This window comes from Muscardinus avellanarius (assembly GCF_963383645.1).
Source record: "Muscardinus avellanarius genome assembly, chromosome: 10".
In the NCBI taxonomy this organism is placed as follows: Eukaryota; Metazoa; Chordata; class Mammalia; order Rodentia; family Gliridae; genus Muscardinus; species Muscardinus avellanarius.
This window is the reverse complement of record NC_137796.1, coordinates 17,506,842-17,528,881: the sequence shown is the minus strand read 5'-3', so window position 1 is coordinate 17,528,881 and position 22,040 is coordinate 17,506,842. Positions and strand designations below refer to the sequence as shown.

At 49.7% G+C, this 22,040-nt stretch overlaps 1 protein-coding gene across 1 annotated transcript in view; it reads left to right on the top strand.

Annotated features, from left to right (window-relative positions):
• CDH3 (cadherin 3) overlaps positions 1-21,840 on the top strand; it is a gene marked incomplete at both ends in the record, with an annotated part of 51,366 nt that extends 29,526 nt beyond the window's left edge. Inside the window, 13 exons of the mRNA XM_080703483.1 lie at positions 1,604-1,729; positions 1,959-2,114; positions 2,603-2,747; positions 5,334-5,509; positions 6,117-6,245; positions 7,834-8,019; positions 11,155-11,396; positions 12,162-12,307; positions 14,017-14,241; positions 18,146-18,352; positions 19,296-19,426; positions 19,763-19,909; positions 21,631-21,840. Of these exons, the coding sequence (XP_080559609.1) occupies positions 1,604-1,729; positions 1,959-2,114; positions 2,603-2,747; positions 5,334-5,509; positions 6,117-6,245; positions 7,834-8,019; positions 11,155-11,396; positions 12,162-12,307; positions 14,017-14,241; positions 18,146-18,352; positions 19,296-19,426; positions 19,763-19,909; positions 21,631-21,840 (2,226 nt within the window). The remainder of the gene's footprint in view (positions 1-1,603; positions 1,730-1,958; positions 2,115-2,602; positions 2,748-5,333; positions 5,510-6,116; positions 6,246-7,833; positions 8,020-11,154; positions 11,397-12,161; positions 12,308-14,016; positions 14,242-18,145; positions 18,353-19,295; positions 19,427-19,762; positions 19,910-21,630) is intronic.
• Positions 21,841-22,040: the final 200 nt, after the last annotated feature.

The window sequence follows — 22,040 nt, the reverse complement described above, 5'->3', positions numbered from 1 at the left end:
TAGTGAGGCCCTATTTCCAAATAAAGTATAAAATAGGTCTGGGAGTATAGCCTGGAAGTAGGAAAACCCCTGGGTTCCACCCCCACTACCACACATAAAAAAATCAAAGAATAAAAAATGGGATTGGGGGTGGTGTAGCTTGGAGGTAGAATGCCCCTGGGTTCAATCCTCAGTACCGCAAATAAATAAATAAATAAATAAATAAATAAATAAATAAATAAATAAAATCGTGGATATGGTAGTGCACATCTATAATCCCAGTACTGGGAGGCTGAGACTGGAGAATCACAGGTTCTAGGCCAGCCTTGACAATTTAACAAGATCCTGAGCAACTAATTGAGACCTTGTCTCAAAATTAAAAATAAAGAAAAGGGCTGGGGGTACAGCTCAGATGTAGAAAACCTCTGAGTTCAAACACTAATACAAGCCTGTAATGCACATTTGTAATCCCAGTACTTGGAGGCTGAGACAGGAGGATCACAGTTCTCTGCCAGCTTCAGCTACTTAGTGAGGCCTTCTGTAACTTAGTGAGACCCTGCTTCAAAATAAAAATTTAAAAAAATAGGGCTGGGGGTATAGCTCAGAGGTAGAATGTCCCTGCATTCCATCCCCAGTACTGCAAAAAAAAAAAAAAAATAGATATTTTATACATCTAGATGGGTTATATGTTTTGTGTATATACAGACATAGAAGTAGACTTTTCTCTTTTTGTGCAAAAGCTAACATACTATTCACATCTGTATCTTTTTTTTCACTTACTAGTAAGTATTTTCAGTATAATGCCTATCCTCTGCGCCCCCATAGCCTCTGTTACTATTTTCTTTTGTATCCTTCCAGACTTTGTGTTAAGAAAATGTGAGCATATGGTCTTATTTTCCTAATTTTTCACTTTTTTCTTTTTGTGACTTTTTACTTGTTTTTCTCTCCTTTTAAACAAAGGCTGGGATAGTGCATGGCGCATGGTAAGCAGTATGTAAGTGTGTGCTAAAAAAATTTTTTTAAAGCTAGGCATCTTGGTGCGTGCCAGTGCTTAGGAAGTTGAGACAGGAGGATGGCAGGTTCAAGTCCAGTGTGTGATAAAATCAAATTTAAACTATATTAAGCTGTTTGTACCTTAATCTTTTTATGTAACAGTACATGTATTAAAACACTTTCTTTCTCTGAGCCAGGTGTGGTGGTGCACGCTTGTAATCCCAGCATTTGGGAGGCTGAGACAGGAGGATTATGGTTCGCAGACAGCCTCAGCTACTTAGTGAGGCCCTCTGCAACTCAATGTGACCCTGTTTTAAAATAAAGAATAAAAAAAAAAAATAGGGCTGGAGGTAGAATGCCCCTGGGTTCCATCCCTAGTACCACAAAAAAAAAAGAAAACTTTCCCTGTTGGCCCATAACGTCCCCATTCCTCATTTCAACAGCCGTGTGACAGTCCACCACATAGATGTGCTGTGGTGTGCGGTGCTTCTCTCTCATCAGACTAGATCCGAGTTTCCCTGTCAGGTATCCCCTCTAGGTCTCTCCTCACCCTTATCTCCTATAGGTGAGAAGTTGTCAGGAGGGTTAACTCTTCCAAACACCCAGGCAAAAGGATCTTTTCTCCTTGCAGGAAGCAAAGGCATTGAAGACCTCACCGTCCAAACGCATCTTACGAAGACGCAAGCGAGAATGGGTGGTCCCGCCCATATTCATCCCTGAGAACGGCAAGGGTCCCTTCCCGCACAGGCTCAATCAGGTAAGGCCGTGCCGTCCCCCTGGGAGTCGCTGGTGGCTGAGGGACCCCATCCAGAGCCCTGACCGCGAGCGTCGTCGCTGCTGAGCTCTGGGGCCCACAGAAGAACAGCTGCGTCCTGGAAGCAGACGCTGAGCAGCCCGTGTCCCTCCCCGCTCCTGCGCAGGGGATTCTTTGCCGGGGTCAGGAAGTATGTGTCACATCATCAGTTGCCATTTTCTGTTGCTTCCAGCTTAAATCGAATAAGGACAGAGGAACCAAGATCTTCTACAGCATCACGGGGCCCGGAGCAGACAGTCCCCCTGAGGGTGTCTTCACCATAGAGAAGGAAACCGGTTGGCTGCTGGTGCATAAGCCCCTGGACAGGGAGAAGATTGCCAAGTACGAGGCAAGTGGCCTTCGGCACCCAACAGAAACGTCACGTCAGCTCAGGGCCCAGCTGTGCGTGGTGGCGCACACCTGAAATCCCAGTGCTTGGAAGCCTGAGACAAGAGGGTCCCAGGTTCACGGCCAGCCACTTAGTGAGACCCTGTTCCAAAAATGAAATAGTGCCGGGCGTGGTGGCGCGCGCTTTTAATCCCAGCAGTCGGGAGGCTGAGACAGGAGGATGGCAGTTCCGACCAGCCTCAGCTACTTAGTGAGGCCCTCTGCAACTCAGTGAGACCCTGTTTCAAAATAAAGAAGAAAAAATAGGGCTCAGGATGTAGCTTGGAAGTAGAATACCCCTGGGTTCCATCCCCAAACCTGCAAAAAAATTTAAAAAAATAATAATAAAATAGTGCTGGAGGTGTAGCTCAGAGGTAAAAAAAAGAAAACCTGAATTCAATCCCCGGTACAAAAAAAGAAAAGAGCTGACCTTTGCCCTCTGTACCTCAGCTTTTTGGCCATGCCGTGTCAGAGAACGGGGCCTCAGTTGAGGATCCCATGAACATCTCCATCATCGTGACAGACCAGAATGACCACAAACCCAAGTTCACCCAGGAGGTCTTCAGAGGGAGCGTCTTGGAGGGTGTGCTACCCGGTAAGGAGGTGGGGGAGGGCACTGCTATGGGCTTTCTGGGACCAGACCTAGCTTTTTGTCAACCTCTGGCACCATCTGGAAGTCAGCTCAGCTCCTTAGGTGCTGGAAGCTCTCCCCATCCCATTTTTTTAATTTTTTTTTTTTTTTTGTAATACTGGGGATGGAACCCAGGGACATTCTACCTCCAAGCTACACCCCCAGCCGTATTTTTTATTCTTTATTTGGAAACAGGGTCTCACTGAGTTGCAAAGGGCCTCGCTGAGTAGCTGAGGCTGTCCGGGAACCACGATCCTCCAGTCTCAGCCTCCTGAATGCTGGGATGACAAGTGTGCGCCCCCACGCCCGGCCCCATTTCTGATTTCCTTGTCTGCATCAGATCACCTGTAATCTTAAAAAATCCAGATTCTCCAAGATCCCTGGACAACAGCCATATTGGAACAGAGCTCTGGACTCTGGACATTGGCTAGCTTCCCAGGAGTTTCAGCTGACCTTTGGGGTCCACTAGCAGCTTGGGTGTCACAAGGCTGAGATTTGAGTCTTGACTTTGCCTCTTTCTGGGCTGTGACCCTGGGTATATTCTTCACCTCTGAGCCTCAATCATCACATCTAAAAATGGGGATAATATCAAACTTGAAGAATTGCGAAGGTTAGAAATGACACACGCAAGGTGAATGTGGCGGTGCACGCCTAGAATCCCAGTACTTGGGAGGCTGAGACGGAAGGCTTGTGGGTTGCGGCAAGCCTCAGCAGCCTAGTGAGGCCCTTAGCAATTTAGCAAGACCCTGTTCCAAAACGAAAGATAAAGCAGAGTGGCGCGTGCCTGTGATCCCGGTACTCTCAGGGCTGAGATAGGAGGATCACAGGTTTGACGCCAGCCTCAGCTATTTAGTGAGGTGTTCTTCAACTTACACCCTATTTCCAAATAAAAAATCAAGTAGGGCTGGGGGTGTAGCTTGGAAATAGAATGCCTGTGGAATGGGAAGGGAGGACGGACGGATGGACGGACAGATGCACATGAGCCAGGCCCAGCACCAAAAGAAAAGAAATAACACGCACACACTGTTAGGTTCTATGGAGCACCTAGCTGAAGCTGTCAGTGAAGGCAGCCATAGGGAAAGCAGCAAGGCCTGGAAGGTAGAATGTGTTGGTGAAGCCTGGTGCGGCGGCGCACATGTGTAATCCTGATCCGTAGGATGTTGAGACAGGAGGATCATAGGTTCGAAGCCGGCCTCAGCTACTTACTTAAGATTCTCAGTAGCTTAGTGAGATCCTGTTTCCAAATAAAAATAAAATAGGTCTGGGGAGTGTAGGCCAGAGGTAGATGGCCCCTGGGTTCCATCCCCAATACCACACATACACACACACACACACACACACACACACACACACTCACTGTGGCTACAGAGAGCACAGAGGGCGGGGTGTCAGGAACCAGCAGAAGTTGAGGGAAGTAGAGTGCGTGTGTCTCCACACACGTACACTGCTAGGATTGTACTAAATGCTTGCTAGTGACCTCACAGTCGGTCACTGGTTGGGGAGGGTTTCTCCTTCCCTCTTTGAGCAGAGGAGAATTTCAGAGAAGTATGTGTCAGTTAGTGTGCCCAAATCATAAATTCCCACAAGAAAAACTGTCTTAAGCAAGAGGGAACCTTTCTTTTTCTGCTTCCTTATATGTAGGAAGCCTAGAGATAGTCAGTCCAGGCTGGCGGGTGCTTCCAGGGTAAAGGCTTAGGTTTCTTTTGTCGTGTTTTTCTACTGTTTTGCCTTCATTCTTGAGGTCACCCTTGGCTGCTGAAGCTCCAGTCATTACATCAAAAAGGAGGGAAGAGGTGGGAAGACGAGCCAATTTTGTAAAAACACTCACCCCAAGCCAGGTGTGGTGGCGCACGCTTGTAATCCCAGCGCTTGGGAGGCTGAGACAGGAGGATCACACAGGTTCGAAGCCAGCCTCAGCTACTTAGTGAGGCTCTCGGCAACTTAGTGAAACCCTGTTTTCAAATAAAGTATAAAATAGGTCTGGGAGTATAGCCCGGAGGTAGAAAGCCCCAGGGTTTCACCCCTAGTTCCTCACCCAAAAAAAAGAAAAAAAACGCCCCAGAGTTATATAGGCTGTTCATCCCAAATTATTTTCAGAGATGGATGCGACTGTGTTCACTGTGATCCCAGTACTTGAGAGGCTGAGACAGGAGGATCGCTGCTGGGAGCCAGCCTCAGCAACTTAGTGAGGTCCTGAGCAACTTAGCAAGACCCTGTTTCCAAATAAAAAATAAAATAGGGTCTGCGGGTGCAGCTCAGAAGGCCCTGAGTTCAATCCCCAGCACTACCAGAAAAACTTACTTTCAGGGTTCCGGATGGCCGGGAGAGAGGCGGGAAGCTGTTCATTCCTGGTCAGTCTGTGCCCAGCCTAAAACGAGGATCATGTTCCAGAGAAAGAAGTGTGGGAAACAGGTGTCAGATAGCGATCTCCGCCACGGAGCACAAGATGGGACCTGGCGGACGAGCAGGGCGGAACCTCTCAGAGTGCCAGCGGCGGGCGAGGCTGGAGCTGGGAGGAAACGGTGCTCACTTTCCCCTTCTGCGCTCTAGGCACCTCTGTGATGCAGGTGACGGCCACGGACGAGGACGACGCCATCAACACCTACAACGGGGTGATCGCCTACACAATCCACAGCCAAGAACCGAAGGACCCGCACGACCTCATGTTCACCGTCCACCGGGGCACGGGCACTGTCAGCGTCATCTCCAGCGGCCTGGACCGGGAGGTCGGTGCCTGAGTCAAGCCTGCGCGGCCTGGGCCTGGTGCCCGGAGCAGGAGCCCTTGTCCCTGTCCCTGAGGTCAGTGCAGAGTGGGCGCGCGAGCCAGCTGGGATGGCGGCTCTGTGCGCACCCGCTGCTGCCCCACAGCTCCCTGGGGCCGGGGGCCTGCTGCCAAACGGTCTCACCAAGGCTCCTCTGAGGATGAGGAGCAGCTGTAAAATGCAGACGCCTGGTGTTTTCTGAAGGCTTTCTCGTTTCCTCTCTCCATGGCTCATTGAATGTGTGCGGGGCTCAGATGCGTCCCTTGTGTGCTCCCCGGCGGAAGGAGCTCCGTGGATATCGGCGGTGCCTTCTGTTTCCTAATTACCACCTCCGCCCAAATGCCTCCAGAGCTCCCAAGCAGAGCGGCCGAGGCCGAGGGCGGGGCAGCGCCCAGCTTCCAGGATGCCCTGTCCCGGGGAGAAGGGCTGTGGGGGTGCGGCTCAGCAGCTGAATGCCCTGGCTTCAATCTCCAGCACCAAAAGAAAGAGAGGGAAGAATTCCCCACCTCATCCACCCCCTCAGGGCCCCGGGCTCACTGGGGCCTTCCCCCTCTCCTTCCTTTCTCCCCAGAAAGTTCCCGAGTACAAACTGACCATCCAGGCGACGGACATGAACGGAGATGGCTCCACCACCACAGCCCTGGCGATAGTGGAAATCCTCGACGCCAATGACAACGCTCCTGTGTTTGACCCCCAAAAGGTATCACCCTCCCGCTGCCCTCCCCGGCAGGAATGACGGACTAAGGTTTGCCTTTCTCGTGAAACACTAGACCAGCCTGCCTTGCTTTGAGTCCCAGCCCCACCGCTTTCTGGCCGTGTGACCGTGGCAAACTACCGCTCCCTGTGTCCTGTTTTCCAATCTGTGATACAGAGATCATGGTCGTTCTTGCTGCAGTGTTCCAAATTTTAAGTGAAATGATCTAGCTGGGCATGGCGTATGCTTGTAATACCAGTGCTTGGGAAGCTGAACCAGGAGGATCGCAGGTTCAAAGCCAGCTTCAGCAATTTAGTGAGACCTCAGCAACTTAGAGAGACCCTGTTTCCAAATAAAGAATAAAGTAGGGTTGGGAGTATAGCTCAGAGGTAGAATGCTCCTGGGTTCCATCCCCAGTAGCACAAAAATAATTTTTTTTTTGGGGGGGTCCCTGGCATGGCAGCACACACCTATAATCCCAATACTCGGGAGGCTGAGACAGAAGGATCACTGGCTCAAAAACAAACTCTGGAACTTAGTGAGGCCCTCGGCAACCCTGAGGGTCTCAGGGTTGGAAATCCTGTTTCAAAATAAAAAATAAAATAGAAGCTGGGCATGGTGGTGCACGCTTGTAATCCCAGCATTTGGGAGGCTGAGTCAGGAGGACCGCAGGTTCACACCCAGCCTCAGCTACTTAGTGAAGCTCTTTGCAACTCAGTGAGTCCCTGTTTCAAAATAATGAATAAAAGCCGGGCGTGGTGGCGCACGCTTGTAATCCCAGCATTCGGGAGCTGAGACCCAGAGGATCGCGGTTCACAGACAGCCTCAGCTACTTAGTGAGGCCCTCTGCAACTCGGTGAGACCTGGTTTCAAAATAAAGAATAAAAAATTGGGCAGGGGGTGTAGCTCGAAGGTCAAATGCCTCTGGGTTACATCCCCAGACCTGCAAAAAAAAAAAAAAAAAAAATAGGGCTGGGGGTGTAGCTCAAAGGTAGAATGCCTCTGGCTTCCATCACCAGTACCACAAAAAGTAAAATAAAATAGGGCTGAGAGTGTAATTTGGAGGTAGAATGCCCCTGGGTTCAATCCCCAGTACTAAAGGGGAAATTGTCTTTTCTGGGCTGGGGGTATAGCTTAGTGGCAGAATGTTTGTTTTGAATGCACAAGGCCCTGAGTTCTATCCCCAACACCCCCGAATTTTAGTTGTTATTTTGAGCAGCTGATCTCCTGGTCTTTGCCACCTGTCCCAAAAACCTCACAAAAATGTTCCTAGCTGGTACCCAGGCATAGTCAGGGCCTGCTCTTCTTACCACCTGATCCCAACTGGGCAGGGGCATGGACACACAGAACAGGGAGGTGCCCAGAGCTTGGAGAGCCTGGGAGGAGGCAGGCAGGCCCAAGGTTGGTGCGCTCTGTCCCTGCAGCTTCTGGGCCGATGCTTGGGACATTCTGCATCCATGTGTGCCCCGAGGACCTGCTAAGGGGGTTGATGGTCCAAGAGGGGGCGAGGCGGGGGACCTCCAGAGTGGGTGGGGATTCCCCCAGGGTGGTCCGTCTCTCCGATCTGATCGCACTGTGCCTTCCACACCCACAGTATGAAGCCCAGGTGCCGGAGAACACAGCGGGCCAGGAGGTGCAGAGGCTCACGGTGACTGATCTGGATGCCCCCGACTCACCGGCGTGGCGTGCCACCTACCGCATTGTGGGAGGGGATGCTGGCGACCATTTTGCCATCACCACCCACCCTGAGAGCAACCAGGGCATCCTGACAACTAGGAAGGTGAGTCTGGGCTTTTAAACGAAGGCCACAGGTGAGAGTCGCTGATGTAGGAGAAGCAGCAGTCCTCCTCCCCGGGCGGTGTCCAGAGGCTGCCTCCACATCGCTCCCCTAGAGGGCCTTAGCATTGTTAGAATCATGCTGATTTTGTATTTACTCTGTAACATATATCTAGGTGTCCGAGAGTAAAAACTTTTCTGTTACTTAGTAGGCATATCCTACTAAGCCTTTCAAAATTTTTTTTTAATTTTGTGGATTTTTGTTTTATTATTGGGAAGTAGGACATGATGAATTGGGTCAGAAAGAGTGTGTGTGTGTGTGTGTGTGTGTGTGTGTGTGTGTGTGTGTGTGTTTTACTGAAGATGGAACCCAGGGGCCTTTTACCTCTGGGCTGCATTCCTCTCCCTGTTTTATTTTTATTTTTTATTTGGAAACAGGGTCTTGGTAAATTGCTGAGAGCCTCACTAAGTTGCTGAGGCTTATTTCAAACCCACAAAACCCGCAATCCTCCTATGTCAGCCTCCCAAGTACTGGGTTTATAAATATTTACCACCACACCCAGCTCAAAAAAAGTCTTTTAACAAGCTGTGCATGGTGGTACACACTTGTAATCCCAGTACTTGGGAGGCTAAGACATTAGGATCACAAGTTCAAGGACAGCCTTAGCAAGTAGTGAGATTCTGTTTCAAAATAAAAATAAAATAGGTCTGGGGAGCCTGGCATGGTAGCGCACGCTTGTAATCCCCATGCTTGGGAGGCGGAGACAGGAGAATTGTGCAGGTTTGAAGCCAGCCTTGCTGGCTTAAGAGACCCTGTTTCCAAATAAAAATATAAAAAAATATAGGTCTGGGAGTATAGCCCAGAGATAGAATGGTTTCCAGGAACTCCAGTACCACCAAAAAAAAAAAAAAAAAAAAGTCTGGTGATGTAGCTTGGAGGTAAAATGCTCTGGGTTCAATCCCTAACATGAAAAAATAAAATATAAAGAAGAAAGGCCTAGCTGGGTGTGTTGGTACATGCCTGTAATTCCAGTACTTGGAAGACTGAGACAGAAGAATCACAGATTTGAGACCAGCTTCAGTAACTTACTGAGATACCTTTTCAGATATAAAGTAGAAGCTGAGCGTGATGGCGCATGCCTGTAATCCCAGCATTTGGGAGGCTGATAGATAGTTAGAGAGAGAGGCTGGGGTATATCTCAGTGGCAGAAGTTCCTGCCTTGCATGTGTGGTTTTTTGCTCTGGGTTCAACTCCCAGTTCCAAAAAGACCAAAAAAAGACCCTCAGAAGCCAGACATGGTGGGGCACACTTGTAATCCCAGTAGTTGGGAGGCTGAGACAGGAGGATCATAGGTTCACACCCAGACTCAGCTATTTAGTGAGGTCCTCGCAACTTAGTGAGCCCCTGCTTCAAAATAAAGAATAAAAAATAGAAGCCGGGTATGGTGGTGCATGCTTGTAATCCCAGCATTTGGGAGGCTGAGACCGGAGGATTGCGGTTCGTGGACAGCCTCAGCCACTTAGTGAGGTCCTCCACAACTCAGTGATACCTGGTTTCAAAATAAAGAATAAAAAATAGGCAGGGGGTGTAGCTCGGAGGTCAAATAACCCTGGGTTCCATCCTCGGATCTGCAAATTAACTAATTAATTAATTTAAAAATAGGGCTGGGGGTGTAGATCAAAGGTTGAATGACCCTGGGTTCAATCCCTATTACTGGGGGCAGGGGGAGAAGACCCTCAGAAAAATAAAGTTTGCATCAAGCTCAGAGACATAATGCTCATGGGTTCAATCCTTGATACCGAAAGAAGGAAACAGGCCTAGCTGGGCATATGCCTATAGTCCCAGCTACTTGGAAGGCTGAAGCAGGAGGAGCACAAGTTTGAGGCCAGCCTGGGCATGTATCAAAAAATAACTGCTGGGCATGGTGGCGTACACCGTTAATCCCAGTACTTGTGTGAGGCTGAGACAGGAGGATCACAGGTTCGAGGACAGCCTCAGCAAGTAGTGACATTCCCACCAACCTAATGATACCATTTTCCCAAATAAAGTCAGGCTGAGGGTGTAACTCAAGGTAGAATGCCTTTGGGTTCAATCCCCAGTACCACAAATAAATAAAATTGGGTGTAGCTCAGTGGTAGAGTGTTTAAACACCATGCACAAATGGTCTGGGTTTGATCCCCAATACAATGGGAGAGGAGAGGGGAGACATCTCAACTTTGATGACCTCTTTTTTGCAACCCGGGGTACTGTATCACTGAGCTATACCTTCAGGCTTTTTTTTTTAAGACATGGTCTCGCTGACCTTGAACTTGTGATCCTCCTGTCCTCTTAGCCTCCTTATTTGCTGGGATCATAGGCATGGACCACCGAGCCCAGCACAACACAAACTTGGTAATTCCCCTTTGACATTATAAATTGAAATTTATTTATGATACAACTTAGATACCTCATATTTTTTAGAAAAATAGAATGCCCAGTCTGGAAAATAAAGGAGAAATTTATGCTAGAAAACATAGTTAAGTGATCAATTATTTGTAAGACCATCCAAACTCATTGGATACTGTATGTCGCCCTAGTCATGCATACCACAAGTGGTCTTTTCAGAACAGTAAACAAATTTGAAAAAGTCCTGAACAAATTAAATTATGAGCTTCTCTCAGAAGTTGCATGCCTAGAGAATTTAGTGTATATTAAAACCACACCAAAAACTTGGTTTATATGTAAAACATGTTCTAGGCTCCAATTATAAACAGGCTTTTCACACCCATAGGAGTATTGGCAAGTCACATGAGATAGGAGACCGGTTCTTTGTGTCCGTAACATTTTGGGACAGGGCATCCCAGCCTTTAAGTGCCAGTGGCATCTCAGTCATACTAGATTAACTGCAGAAGTTCCTGAAATGTCCCCTAGAGGGTGCTGCCTCCCCACTGGGACTGGGCTTCCTAGGCCTTACTAAGCTAGTTGCCCTTGGTGTGGTCTGAGAGGTACCACTAGGTTCCACCAAGGAATTGCAGGAGGCTGTTTGGGACCGGGAGAGGCAAGATGGCTGCCGGTGGGACCTCCAGCCCTCACTATGGGCCCTTTACTTCTGACACCCACAGACCTCACACAATGGTGCTTTGGGTTCTTCTCTCCTAGGGCTTAGATTTTGAGGCCCAAAACCAGCACACCCTATACATAGAAGTGACCAATGAGGTTCCCTTTGTGGTGAAGCTCCCAACGTCCACGGCCACCGTAGTGGTCCATGTGGAGGATGTGAATGAGGCCCCCGTGTTTGTCCCACCTTCCAAAGTCGTTGAGGCCCAGGAGGGTATCTCCAATGGAGCACCTGTCTGCATCTACACTGCACAGGACCCGGACCAGGCGGATCAGAAGATCAGGTATTCGGAAACTGGATTCAAAGTCAGGCAGATGCACTGCTACAGTTGGTTGGATTGTTCATAAAGATGGTTTGAAGCTGGGTGTAGTAGCACCTGTAGGTAATCCCAGTACTTGGGAGGCTGAGACAGGAGGATTGCAGATTTGCAGCCAGTCTCAGCAACTTAGTGAGGTCCTCTATAACTTAGGGAGACCCTGTTTCAAAATAAAAGAAGGGCGTGGTGGCACACACTTGTAATCCCAGTACTTGGGACGCTGAGATAGGAGGATCGCACGTTCGAAGCCAGCCTCAGCAACTTAGGCTGTCAGTAACTTAGTGAGACCCTATTTCCAAATAATAAAGTATTGTGGTTGTAGCTAGGAGCCATGGGTTCAATCCCCAGTACCACAAAAAGATAAATAAATAAAAGGGTAAAATAGAGCTGGGGTTGTAGCTCAGAGTTAGAATGCCCCTGGGTTCCATTCTCAGTACCATAAAAAAAAAAAAAAGATCATTCAATATTTTGAACATCACTCTTGCACTAGACCTCCCTTTTGTGTTATGACCAAGGCTAAAGATGTTGAGGAAGGGGCTGAGGGTTGGGGTGTCCTCTCTTCACTCACATATCCTACTGAGCCCTCACTTAGTACTTTGGGCTCCATTTACAACGAGAAATACTTCTAATAGTCCTCCTCAGGGTCCAGAGACCCTCTGCAGTTGGCCCACGAGCTGTGAATGACACGAGTGTGATAAGTACTCTGGAGCTGACCGTCTCCACTTTTTCCAGCTACCACATCCTGAAGGATCCAGCGGGCTGGCTGGCGATGGACGCAGACAGCGGGCAGGTCACTGCTGTGGGCGTCCTAGACCGCGAGGATGAGCGGTTTGTGAGAAACAATGTTTATGAAGTCACGGTCATCGCCACAGACAATGGTGAGAGCTTCCTCTCAGCCCCTCCACAGGGGCACCTTTGGTCCCCGGGTCACACGAGAAGATGGCAGTGGCAGGGGAGTATCACCTTAATCTGGAGTGCTGAGGGGTCCTTCAGAAGAGTCTCATAAAGACTGTTCTAGCCAGGCATGGTGGCCCACGCTGGTAATACCAGTGCTTGGGAGGCTGAGACAAGAGTTTCACACAGGTTCAAAGCCAACCTCAGCTACTGAGGCTCTCGGCAATTTACTGAGACCCTGTTTCCAAATAAAGTATAAAATAGGTCTGGGAAAGCCAGGCATGGTGGCGCACTTTTGTAATCCCAGCATTTGGGAGGCTGTGACTGGAGGATCATGGTTCACAGACAGCCTCAGCTACTTAGTGAGGCAACTTAGTGAGACCCTGTCTCAAAATAAAGAATAAAAAATAGGGCAGGGGGTGTAACTCAAAGGTCAAATGCCCCTGGGTTCCATCCCCAGACATGCAAAAACAAAAAAGGTCTGGGAGTATAGCCGGAGGTAGAAAAGCTCCTGGGTTCCAACCTCAGTACCACTAAATAAAGAAAGAAAGCCGGGCGTGGTGGCGCATGCTTGTAATCCCCGCGTTTGGGAGGCAGAGACAGTAGGATCACACAGGTTCGAAGTCAGCCGTGCTGGTTTAGGAGACCCTGTTTCCAAATTAAAATATAAAAAATAGGTCTGGGAGTGTAGCCCGGAGGTAGAAGGGTTTCCAGGAACCCCAGTACCACCAAAATAAATAAATACATAAATACATAATGACTGTTCTAGCTGGGTATGGTGGCACAGGCTCATAATCCCAGCATTTGGGAGGCTAAGACAGGATTGTAGTTCACAGCCATCCTCAGCTACTAGTTAGTGAGGCCCTTTGTAACTCAGTGAGACACTGTTTCAAAATAAAGAATCAAGCTGGGCATGGTGGTGCACACTTGTAATCCCCTCACTGGCTTAAGAGACCCTGTTTCCAAATAAAAAATATATAAAATATGTCTGGGAGTGTAGCCCGGAGGTAGAAGGGTTTCATCCCCAGTACCACCAAAAGTAAATAAATAAGGAATAAGATAAAAAAGGGGCTTGGAGATAGAATGCCCCTGAGTTCCATCCCCAGTACTGCAAAAAAAAAAAAAAAAAAGACTGTTCTTGGGTGACTGGTTATGGTGCTCACTTCCTGATACTCAAGAGTCAAGAATGGTCATGGTGACTCTGTTCGTCCTAAGTTTTTGGTTTACTAAACCCTGAATTTTAGTGTACCCTTTTGGCTGAGTAACAGGGACTGCCTGGAAAATGTTAGTGACCAATGGGGGATGTGAGTGCCATCTCTGCTTGACACCTGGGGGCAGGTTCCCTGAAGCTGATCATCAGACTCCAGACTAGCTTTGAGGTGGCCAATAGGTTTCTCTCTGCAGTAGATTATAGTGGCTATCTGGGTGAAGGGGGCCACAGCTGTGCTGTGATAGGCTAGTCATGTCTGCTGTGGACACAGATAAGGTCGATGGCTTGATTGCCATGTATTTGCCAGCACTGATTTGGTCTACAGTGAAGCCGGGGCATGGAGGAATGAGAGAGGTTAGACCTGCGTGGTAAACATGGGTTTCTCTGAGACTGATTAAGTAGGTCTTAAGGCAGCTTAACACTGGCTCATCTACCAGCCAAGAACAGATGCTAAAGAGACATCATGTGTGTAATTATAAACAGGGAGCCCTCCCACCACTGGCACGGGGACCCTCCTGCTAACACTGACCGACATCAACGACCACGGCCCGATCCCTGAGCCCCAGCTGATCACCATCTGCAACCAGAGCCCAGTGCCCCAAGTGCTGAACATCACCGACAAGGATGTGTTCCCCAACTCCGCCCCTTTCCAGGCCCGGCTCACACATGACTCAGACATCTACTGGACGGCAGAGGTCAATGAAAAAGGTAACTAGGGCAGTGGTGGGTGAGTGCTCGGCACGAGGACCCCACACAAAGGCTTGTTCCAGCATCATGGTCTCCTCAAGAGCATCCGTCAAATGCTATTTATAGACCAGGGATGTAGCTTGGTGAGAGAGCACTTACCTAACATGTGCAAGGCCCTGGATTCAATCCTCAGCTCCACAAAAAAAGTTAAAAAGTAGGCCCGGTTGTAGCGGCGCACACTTGTAATCCCAATACTAAGAGGCTGAGACAGGAGGATCGTGGTTCGCGGACAGCCTCAACTACTTAGTGAGGCCCTCCACAACTCAGTGAGACCCTGTTTCAAAATAAAAATAAATAAATAAATAAAATAGGGCAGGCATGGTGGTGCACGCTTGTAATCCCAGTACTTGGGAGGCTGAAACAGGAGGATTGCAGGTTCAGAGCCAGCCTCAGCTACTTAGTGAAGCCTTCCATAACTTAATAAAACCTGTTTCTTTTTTTCTTTTTCTTTTTTTTTTGGGGGGGGTGGGCGGGTCTGGGAGTGGAACCCAGGGACATTTGACCTCCGAGCTACACCCCCTGCCCTATTTTTTATTCTTTATTTTGAAACTGGGTCTCACTGAGTTGCAGAAGGCCTCACTAAGTAGCTGAGGCTGTTGGCAAACCACTGTCCTCTGGTCTCAGCCTCCCCAATGCTAGGATTACAAGCGTGTACCACCACGCCGGCTTAAAACCCTGTTTCAAAATAAAGAATAAAACAGCTGGGCATGGTGGCACACACTTGTAATCCCAGCGCTTGAGACGCTGAGATAGGAGGATCGCACAAGTTCAAAACCAGCCTCAGCTACTTAGTGAGGCTCTCAGCAACTTAGTGAGACCCTGTTTCCAAATAAAGTATAAAATAGGCCTGAGAGTATAGCCCAGAGGTAGAAAAGCCCCTGGGTTCGACCCCCAGTACCACAAAAAAAGAATACAAAAATGGGGCTGGTGTTGTAGCTCAGAGGTAGAATGCCCCTGGATTCCAATCCCCAGTATTGGAAGAAAAAAATTAAAAATCAGCAGGCGTAGTGGTGCCTGCCTGTGCGCCCAGCCCCTTACTAGGCCAAGGCAGAGGATCACAAAGCCAGCCTAGCAATGTTTAGTGAGACCCTGTCTCAAAATAAAAATTTTTAAACCAGGCCGGGCGTGGTGGCGCATGCTTGTAATCCCTGTGCTTGGGAGGCGGGGACAGGAGGATCACGCAGGTTCGAAGCCAGCCTTGCTGGCTTAAGAGACCCTGTTTCCAAATAAAAGAATATAAAATAGATCTGGGAGTGTAGCCCGGAGGTAGAAGGCCCCTGGGTTCCATCCCCAGCATCACCAAAAACAAAAAAAATTTTTTTAAACCAGCTGGGGATGTAACACAGTGATATAGCACTTTCCTACCATGTTCAAGGTCCTGGATTCAATCCCCAGTACCACCAAAAAATAAATGATGGTAATAGTAATAATAGTAATAATAATAAATCTATTTGACATGGTATAAGCCTTTGAAATTGCACAGGAGCCCTAAAAGACCTTCCTAGCCCATCCAACTTTTCTGTGTAGAAGGGAAAACCAAGACCTAGAAAGAGGGATGACCTACCTGGTACCACATAGGAGGCGCCTGGGCTCCTGCACAGGGCTGGGCGTGTAGGCCGGTGGTAGAGCATACGCTTAGTGCATGTGAGGCCAGAGCTGCAGCCCCCAGTACTACAAAAAGAAGAAGGACTCAGCACAGCAATAAGAGCTGACACTGAGCCAGCTTACCGCAGGCCAGACACCACTCCATGGGCGTCACCCCAAGGTACTTAGTTCTCACACCGACCCCGTGAAGAAGGTGCTGTTGACTCAGTCTCTCACACATTTTACAAATGAAGAAACCAAGGCTTACAGAAGCTTAATGATCTTGCCCGGGGCTTCACAGCCAGAAAATACTGGCATCCACCGGGTGTGGTGGCGCACCCTTGTAATCCCAGCATTCAGGAGGCTAAGACAGGAGGATCCGGGTTCGCGGGCAGCCTCAGCTACTTAGTAAGGCCCTCCGAAACCTGATGAGTCCCTGTTTCAAAATAAATAATAAAAAAATCGGGCTGGGGGTGCAGCTCGGACATAGAATGTCCCTGGGTTCAACCCTTAGCACCACAAAAAATAAAAAATAAATCCAGGCCTCTGCCTTACCATCCGTGATACTCTGCAGCCAACTGCTTAGTGAACCCTGGCAGTGTAGAAGATACTTTTTTTTTTCCTTAATATTTTTACCAAACTCTGCAGTCAGCGTTTCCATCCCTATGTCCAGATGAGGAGGGCTCGGGAGGTTAACTAGCACGTCCTGAAGCAGAGCATGGTGGAAACCAGGCCCTCTGCTTCCCACCTCCTCCCTGCGCCCCCGCCCAGTCCACCAGTTGGAAGTTAAGGGCCTTTGGAGGTTTCAATCCAATCCTAAGTACCAGTAAGGCTGCTGAGAAAACTGCCTTCCCTCGGCTTCAGATGCTCTCCTCTCAGGTTCTACCCCAAAAAGAAACTGAACGGCTGGTTCTCTTTCTGCTGCCAAGCCCAGCTCAGCAAAGGCTCTCTAGAGACCTTCCTCGGGCGCCCGCATTGTCTCAGTCTATGTTTCTATGATACATCTCTGACTTGGGTGTATATATCCAGCACGTTTCCTTTGGGGAGCTCGAGTTCATTTCCCATCACCCCCTTGTAGCCTAAAAGCAAATTTTTTCCTCCCTGAACATGTCACATAAGAGCTTGGACTTTGGAACCAAAATGCCTTGGTTCAGGACCGCTTACTGGGCCTCCCCGGGCCTCTGCCTCCTGATCTGTAAGATGGGGCCAGGTCTCTACCTGCTTCCATAAAGGCTGCCCTGCAGGCTGAGCAGGTGAATGCATGAGAGCCGGGCTCAGAGCATAGGAAAGTCGCCGTGAGTGCCAGCAACTGTCACGGACCGCCTCTGGAAGGCACATCCCCCTGGGACCTGCCCCTGAATTGATGTCTGCTTCTTGTTTATGGTTTTTTTTTGTTTTGTTTTGTTGTGTGTGTGTGTGTGTAGTACTGCGGATGGAACCCACGGGCTTTCTACCTCCAAGCTACACTTCCAGGCCTATTTTATATTTTACTTGGAAACAGGGTTTCATTAAGTTACTGATAGCCTCACTAAGCTGCTCAGGCTGGCTTTGAACCTGCCTGATCCTCCTATCTCAGCCTCCCAAGTACTGGGATTATAGGCAGGGTACCACCATGCCTACCTTATTTTTATTTTTATTTTTATTTTTGAAACAGGGTCTCATTAGGTTAATGAGAGTCTCACTACTTGCTGAGGCTGACCTCGAACCTATGTTCCTCCTGTCTTAGCCTTCCAAGTAGTGGGATTTCAGACATGTGCCACTACACTTGACTCCAAAGATTGATAATTTTAACAACTTGGCCAAAGGCTGCTTTGGGCGTATTTCTCTGGCTCAGAAGCAGGTGGAGCCAGGTGTGGTGGTGCATGCTTGTAATCCCAGTACTTGGGAGGCTGACAGGAGGATTGCAGGTTCGAGGCCAGCCTCAGCTACCTAGACCTTCCGCAACCTAATGAGACCCTGTTTCAAAATAAAAAATAGAAAGTGGGTGTGGTGGCGCGTTTGGAAGGATGAGACAGAGGAGGATCACGGTAAACAAAATAAAGAATAAAATAGGGCTGGTGGTGTAGCTTAGAGGTAGGATGCCCTGGGTTCCAGGACTGCAAAAAAAAAATAAAAAAATAAAAAAATAGGGCTGGGGGTGTAGCTCAGAGGTAAAAATCCCCTGGTTTAACCTCTGGTACCACAAAAAAGCAGCAGCAGCGCGGCCTTCGCAGCTCCACGGGGCGCGCTCCACTCCCACCACATGCGGCAACCCCAGGCTGACAATGCCCATCCATTCCAGGGACCACGGTGGCCTTGTCCCTGAAGAAGTTCCTGAAGCAAGACTCATATGACGTCCACCTCTCCCTGACCGACCACAGCAGCAAGGAGCAGCTGACGGTGATCAAGGCCACCGTGTGTGACTGCCACGGCCAGGCCGACGCCTGCCCCAAGCCCTGGAAGGGCGGCTTCGTCCTCCCCATCGTGGGGGCCGCCCTGGCTCTGCTGCGTGAGTACACGCGCCTGCCCTCTCCCGACTCCCACGTCGAGTCAAGATGGCTGATTTGATTCTGTCTGAACCTCCAGGGCCAGGCGTGCTGGTGGCCCACGCTCATAATCCCAGAACTTGGTAGGCTGAGACAGGAGGATTGTGTGGGTTCGAAGCCAGCTCCAGCTACTACTTAGTGAGGCTCTCAACACCATAGTGAGACACCGTTTCCAAATAAAGATATAAAATACGCCTGGGAGTGTAGCCCAGAGATAGAAGGTCCCTGAGTTTCATCCCCAGTATCACAAAAACAAAAACAAAACCTGAACCTCTGGGATGAAGGCCACCAACATTGCCCATCCATTTCTTAAGTTCTTTTTTTTTTTTTTTTTTGTATTGAAAATTGAAACTGGAGCAGTCTAGCTCTAAGCGACACCCCAACCCTGTTTTAAAACAGGGTCTCAGCCGGGCGTGGTGGTGCACGCTTGTAATCCCCACGCTTGGGAGCCGGAGATAGGAGGATCGCACAGGTTTGAAGCCACCCTCGCTGGCTTAAGAGACCCTGTTTCCAAATAAAAATATAAAAATATGTCTGGGAGTGTAGCCCGAAGGTAGAAGGGTTTCCAGGAACCCCAGTACAACCAAAAAAAAAAAAAAGGGGTCTCAAGCCAGGCATGGTGACACACATTTGTAATCCCAGTACTTGGGAGGCTGAGACAGGAAGATCTGGGTTTGCGGCCAACCTCAGATACTTAGGCCCTTTGCAACTCAGTGAGACCCTGTTTCAAAGCAAAGAATAAAAAACTAGGGCCGGGGGTGTCGCTTGGCGGGGGTAGCTGGGAGGTAGAATGCCCCCGGTCCTATCCCCTGTACCACACGCACTGCAGTTAGATGAGGTGTGAGGGTTGGGGTCTTGTCTGGACATGCGGTTGGGGTGAGTACTCATGGTCCCCAACTCTCGCAGTCCTCCTGCTGGTGCTCCTCTTGTTGGTGAGAAAGAAGCGGAAGGTCAAAGAGCCCCTTCTGCTCCCAGAGGACGACACCCGAGACAACGTCTTCTATTATGGTGAAGAGGGAGGCGGTGAGGAGGACCAGGTGAGTCACCGGGGGCCCCGGGGTTCTGGAGGTGGACGCACCATCATGGCAGCTGGCAGGAATGGCCAGGCCAACCCTCTGCCCACATGGGCTCCAGTGACCGGCCCTCGCAGACGCTGCTCCCCATGCAGGGTCTTCCGTCCACCCCCCTGAGGGGTCTGGTCCATCAGGGGTTCAACCAAGTGGGCCTCAATTGAGTTTGTGCTTAATTTGAGGGGTCGGGAGCGTAGAAATGAGGGTGTTCAGAAGTCGCTACCATTGTTGTCTCCTGGGACCTCGCCGTCACGGCGGGGAGTGCGGAGGACCCCTCTCAACCCTGTGCTCTCGTTCCTGAAGGACTATGATATCACCCAGCTCCACCGGGGTCTGGAGGCCAGGCCTGAGGTGGTTCTCCGCAACGACGTCGCACCAAGCTTCATGCCTACGCCCATGTACCGGCCCCGGCCCGCCAACCCAGACGAAATCGGCAACTTCATCGTCGAGGTGAGGCACTGCCAGCGGCTCGGGAGACCGAGCATGGCCTTGGGGCTCAGCCCTCTGGGTTCAAATCCTGGCCACACCACCAGCCAGCTGTGACCTCTGTACATTTTGATCATGTTGGGGCTTCTGTTTCTGCCTCCATGAAATTCAGTTTTGCAGACTACTGAAGTATAGAGTAGTGTTTATTATTACTATTATTAATTTTTTTTTTTTTTAGTTTCCAGGGATGGAACCCAGGGGCATTCTACCTCTGAGCTATACCCCAGCCCTACTTTTTATTCTTTATTTGAAACAGGGTCCCACTGAGTTCACTGAGTTGCAGAGAGCCTCACTAAGTAGTAGCTGAGGCTGTCCATGAACCGCAATCCTCCTGTCTCAGCCTCCTGAATGCTGGGATTACAAGCATGTACCACCACGCCCAGCTCAATAGAGTAGTATTTAAACACAGTAGTTAGAAGAATAGTCTGGAACCAAACTACCTGGGATTGAATTCTAAAGATTCCAGGTGGCTGGGTGGGGTAGTGCAGGCCAGTGATCCTCGTACCTGCAAGGCTGAGTCAGGAGGATCACAGGTTCAGTGACAGCCTCAGCAGCTTAGTGACACTGCAACCTATCGAGACTGTTTCAAAACAGAAAATAAAAAGGGTTGGGGGTGTGGCTTAGAAGTAGAATGCCCCTGGGCTCGATCCCCAGCACCACAAAAATAGGTAGGTAGGTAGATTGATTGATTGATCGATTGATTCAAGGTCTAGGAAAGTTTGGAACCTTTTGTAAATCACTTTAAAGGTTAAATTAGTGAGAGCCTGTTCCAAAATAACACAAACAAATGAAAAAGAGCTGGGAGGAGCTGGGCATCGAGGCGCACGCTTGTAATCCCAGCATTTAGGGGGCCGAGACCGGAGGATTGCAGTTCAGACAGCCTCAGCTACTACTTAGGCCCTCTGCAATTTAGTGAGACCCTGTTTCAAAATAAAGAATAAAAAATAGGAGGCCAGGCATGGTGGCATATGTTTGTAATCCCAGTACTTGGGAGGCTGAAACGTGAGGATCACGCAGGTTCGAAGCCAGCCTCAGCCACTTAATGAAGCTCTCAGCAACTTACTGAGTGAGACCCTCTTTCCAAATAAAATAGGTTGGGGGTGTAGTCTGAAGGTAGAATGCCCCTGGGTTCCATCCTCAGCACCACACCAAAAAAATCATACATATAAAGAAAGCCGGGCGTGGTACTGCACACTTGTAATCCCGGCACTTGGGAGGCCAAGACAGGAGGATTGCGCGTACGCACACACACGGCTGGAGGTAGAATTTCCCTGGGTTCAGTCCCCATTACCACAAGAAAAAAAACAGGGTCTCAATAGTTTCCGAGCCTGTCTTCAAACCTTCAATCCTGTGCCACCACGCCCAGCTAATCCCCACATCATTGTGTGAACACAAGAAAATAGTGAAAATAGTATTCCTCTGTCTGTGCTAAATACTATTCTAAGAAGAACTTTGCCTATATATTCCTTTATTCCTCTAAAGCTGTGGGGCATCACCATTTCATACCAGAAACAGAGGCAGAAAGCAGTTAAGAGGCACCCAGTGTCCCCAAACTAGCGCGTGGCATCTGCGCTGGGTCCCTGCGTGGCGCGGGCTCGAGGCAGGATTGTGATGATTGGACCTGAGAGGCTCGGCGGGGCCGGTGCCAGCGTCCCGCGGCTCTGACCCCCGCTCTGTTGCCACAGAACCTGAAGGCGGCGAACACGGACCCCACGGCCCCGCCCTACGACTCCCTGTTGGTGTTCGACTACGAGGGCAGCGGCTCGGACGCCGCCTCCCTGAGCTCCCTCACCTCCTCGGCCTCCGACCAGGACCAGGACTACGACTACCTGAACGAGTGGGGCAGCCGCTTCAAGAAGCTGGCGGACATGTACGGCGGCGGCGAGGACGACTAGGCCGGCAGGGCCGGGAGCTGAGTGTCAGGGGGCTCAGTCCCCGCCTCGGAGCCTGTCAGTAAGCGGCCTGAGCATCCCGGAGGCTGCGAGGCCAGGCTCGGGGCTGGGCAGGAAGCGGCACTGTGGCTTCTGCCCGCCACCACCTGGCCTCGATCAGGGTCACCTCGGAGGCAGAAATTTCCAGGAGTCTTTCACCTGCC